The sequence below is a fragment of the Agrilus planipennis genome, unplaced genomic scaffold, assembly GCF_000699045.2.
Source record: "Agrilus planipennis isolate EAB-ADULT unplaced genomic scaffold, Apla_2.0 scaffold6, whole genome shotgun sequence".
NCBI lineage: Eukaryota > Metazoa > Arthropoda > Insecta > Coleoptera > Buprestidae > Agrilus > Agrilus planipennis.
In genome coordinates, this window is record NW_020439302.1 from 416,389 (window position 1) to 420,416 (window position 4,028).

Below are 4,028 nucleotides of genomic sequence, written 5' to 3' on the forward strand. Positions count from 1 at the left end.
GTAACGCAACATATTTAATTATACATACATCTTCGACACTTATTACAAATAAATAACTTAGTAAACAATACTTAAGAATATTTCAATTTAAAACTGTAATTACAATTTAATATCACAAAAATTAATATACCTAATTATAATCTAAATGGCAATAAAATGAATTATAAAGGAATTTGAGTTGAATTGTACTGTTACTGTTTGTTCTTTTAGAAAGATCTGAAGATGTACCAATAAATCCTGTTGTAATGCATATTGATATGGATTGCTTTTTTGTATCAGTAGGCCTCAGAAATAGACCAGACTTAAAAGGAAAGCCAGTTGCTGTAACTCATGCAAAAGGTTCACACAACGTTAGTAGAGATGAGGTGACTGATTTAAAATTATAGATTATCAATTACTTATAATTTCATGAGAATGTTTTTATATTTTTGTAGTCAAGTTTTGAAACTGAAAAAGCGTTATTAAGAAAACATTGGCCTAGTGAAAAAAATATTTTGAATAAGTTGGATAGTCACTCATCAATGTCCGAAATTGCTAGTTGCAGTTATGAAGCTAGAAAATATGGTATTAAGAATGGGATGTTTTTAGGAAATGCACTCAAAATGTGCCCTAATCTTCAAACAATTCCCTACGATTTTCAGGTATCCTTTTAATAAGCACTTCAGGCTCTAAAATTTGCTTTTCAGTTTTTATTTAAACTTTCTGTTTTGTTAAGGGTTATCGTGAGGTGTCATCAATCTTGTACAATACAATTGCCCAGTACACTTTGGACATTGAAGCTGTAAGTTGTGATGAAATGTACGTCGATGTGGGACCAATTTTAAACGAAACAGGCATATCTGTAGAGCAATGGGCTACACATATAAGATTGGAAATAGTAAATGCCACAGGATGTCCCTGTTCCACAGGTTTCGGCAGTAATCGTCTTCAGGTAATCTATACATATAAGGAAAAAAACCGACTGATCAAAGCAATTATTTTGGATAAGAATTCTAAGTGTTCTAAGATGCGCAAAAATTTGCTTCATTAAATTTTTAGGCCAGATTAGCAACTCGTAAGGCCAAACCTGCTGGCCAGTTTTATTTGCGTCCTGAAAATGTCGAAGAATTTTTGGCTAATGTATCTTTAGCTGATCTACCAGGTGTAGGTTTTGCTACAATTGGCAAACTTCGAAATCTGGGATTGATTACATGTGCTGACGTGCAGGTATTAATATCACTTAACAAAAAAATTAAATAATTTTCAATGTTTTTTCATTTAGATGACCAGCCTCCAGTATCTCCAAACAGAGTTGGGTACGAAAATGGGCGAACAGATTTATGACCAAGCTAGAGGCATCGACACGAAGCCTCTAAGCTTTTATCACGAGAGAAAATCCGTATCTGCAGATGTCAATTACGGTATTAGATTCAAGACTCACGAGGAAATCCTAGACTTCCTTAAAAGATTGTCTGAAGAAGTGTTCAATAGATTAATCGAAACTGGTATGAAAGCCGCCAGATGTCTTACTTTAAAGATCTTAATTAGGGCTCCGGATGCTCCTCAGGTACGCTATTTGCTCACAAAAATATCTTTTAAATTATGTAAAAATAATTTTTAATTAAATTCAAGGAAACTGCTAAATTCCTGGGTTGTGGAGTTTGCACTAGTATTAATAAGAGTACAACCAGAGGAAATTTGATAAATGATGCTAGTGTAGTATTTAAAGAGGTCAAACACCTTTTGGACCAAATTAAAGCCCCTCCTGAAGACTTTAGGGGCATAGGAATTCAACTTACGCGACTCGAGAAACTATCAGCAAGCAACAAATTACTTAATAATTTTCTAAAACAATCTACAGAAATTGCAAAAGGTGATAAGAACACAAAAGAAATTGTTTCTAGAAATGATACTTCAAATGATACTGTTAAAGAAACGTGTTATAAAAATAGAGAAGAAAGAGTGAAAAAAGATAATATACCTTCACCTGAAGAAAAAAATAAAGGTTCCGTTATTTGTTAATTAATATATAATAATCAATTAAGATTATGTTGACTAAAGAAATTTCAGATGAAAAAGTTTGTCCTGTATTTAAGGAAGTTGCAATTCAGTGTAGTGGAAATCCATTTGATGATGATATCCCTCAAGTAAAAATAATTTCAACTGGTAAACCAACCTCTCTAAATAATTCTAAGAAATGTAAACCTAGAGGAAAACTGGCCAAGAACAAGCAGAATAATATTTCCAATAACACTGTGAGAACTTTGAAAAATTATTTTAATGAAACTCGAGCCAATAAAGCTGTCTATCAAAAAAGCTCAGCAAAATCGGTATTTGTGTGTTACTTTTGCATTAAAAATCTGTATGATTTCTATAAGATTTTGTAGGGCAAAGAAATATTGAAAAATATCGATGTTGAAGTGCTAAAAGAATTACCTGAAGATATTAGAAATGAAATTTTAAATGAGTACAAAATATCAATGGAAGAATTTCAACAAAAAGTAAATATTATTGTTTCAAAAGCCAACAACACTGACATATCTAATACTGTAATAACAGATGATAAAGTTAAACCCAGTACTTCTAGCACTACAAAAAAAGGTAGCCAGTTAATCATTATTTATTAGTTGTATTATAGTTCTTATTTTTTTTTGTTTTTGTCCATTTTTTGCAACTCTAAATTTTACTTTTTTCTTTTTCAATTACCTTATTTTAAAAGAAGAAAATGTTCAGTCTTCCATTACAAAGAAAAAACTATCATTTGCTGACTTGGAGTGGGACGAATTAAAAAATTTAATAGAGTCTTGGATCCATTCTGAAACAAAACCGTTAAATTGTGATATCACTAGACTCGGAGAATACTTGAAAGATCTTGCAATAAATAGAAAAATTGAAACCTTACATGTTTTGGTAAAGTTCTTGCACAGGTTGGTATTAAAAAATAATTAACTCATAANAAAAATATCTTTTAAATTATATAAAAATAATTTTTAATTAAATTCAAGGAAACTGCTAAATTCCTGGGTTGTGGAGTTTGCACTAGTATTAATAAGAGTACAACCAGAGGAAATTTGATAAATGATGCTAGTGTAGTATTTAAAGAGGTCAAACACCTTTTGGACCAAATTAAAGCCCCTCCTGAAGACTTTAGGGGCATAGGAATTCAACTTACGCGACTCGAGAAACTATCAGCAAGCAACAAATTACTTAATAATTTTCTAAAACAATCTACAGAAATTGCAAAAGGTGATAAGAACACAAAAGAAATTGTTTCTAGAAATGATACTTCAAATGATACTGTTAAAGAAACGTGTTATAAAAATAGAGAAGAAAGAGTGAAAAAAGATAATATACCTTCACCTGAAGAAAAAAATAAAGGTTCCGTTATTTGTTAATTAATATATAATAATCAATTAAGATTATGTTGACTAAAGAAATTTCAGATGAAAAAGTTTGTCCTGTATTTAAGGAAGTTGCAATTCAGTGTAGTGGAAATCCATTTGATGATGATATCCCTCAAGTAAAAATAATTTCAACTGGTAAACCAAGCTCTCTAAATAATTCTAAGAAATGTAAACCTAGAGGAAAACTGGCCAAGAACAAGCAGAATAATATTTCCAATAACACTGTGAGAACTTTGAAAAATTATTTTAATGAAACTCGAGCCAATAAAGCTGTCTATCAAAAAAGCTCGCCAAAAACGGTATTTGTGTGTTACTTTTGCATTAAAAATCTGTATGATTTCTATAAGATTTTGTAGGGCAAAGAAATATTGAAAAATATCGATGTTGAAGTGCTAAAAGAATTACCTGAAGATATTAGAAATGAAATTTTAAATGAGTACAAAATATCAATGGAAGAATTTCAACAAAAAGTAAATATTATTGTTTCAAAAGCCAACAACACTGACATATCTAATACTGTAATAACAGATGATAAAGTTAAACCCAGTACTTCTAGCACTACAAACAAAGGTAGCCAGTTAATCATTATTTATTAGTTGTATTATAGTTCTTATTTTTTTTTGTTTTTGTCTATTGTTTTGCAAC

At 30.4% G+C, this 4,028-nt stretch overlaps 1 protein-coding gene across 1 annotated transcript; it reads left to right on the forward strand.

The window, feature by feature from the left end:
* The first annotated feature begins 176 nt into the window (after window positions 1-176).
* Window positions 177-3,979, forward strand: LOC108743030 (DNA repair protein REV1). The gene is made up of 12 exons (XM_025978434.1): window positions 177-365; window positions 435-641; window positions 716-931; window positions 1,039-1,206; window positions 1,262-1,546; window positions 1,612-1,984; window positions 2,050-2,309; window positions 2,367-2,580; window positions 2,699-2,910; window positions 2,985-3,357; window positions 3,423-3,682; window positions 3,740-3,979. Exons 1-12 carry the CDS (start codon window positions 246-248, stop codon window positions 3,977-3,979), a joined length of 2,928 nt encoding a protein of 975 aa, XP_025834219.1. The 5' UTR covers window positions 177-245.
* The last annotated feature ends 49 nt before the right edge of the window (window positions 3,980-4,028 follow it).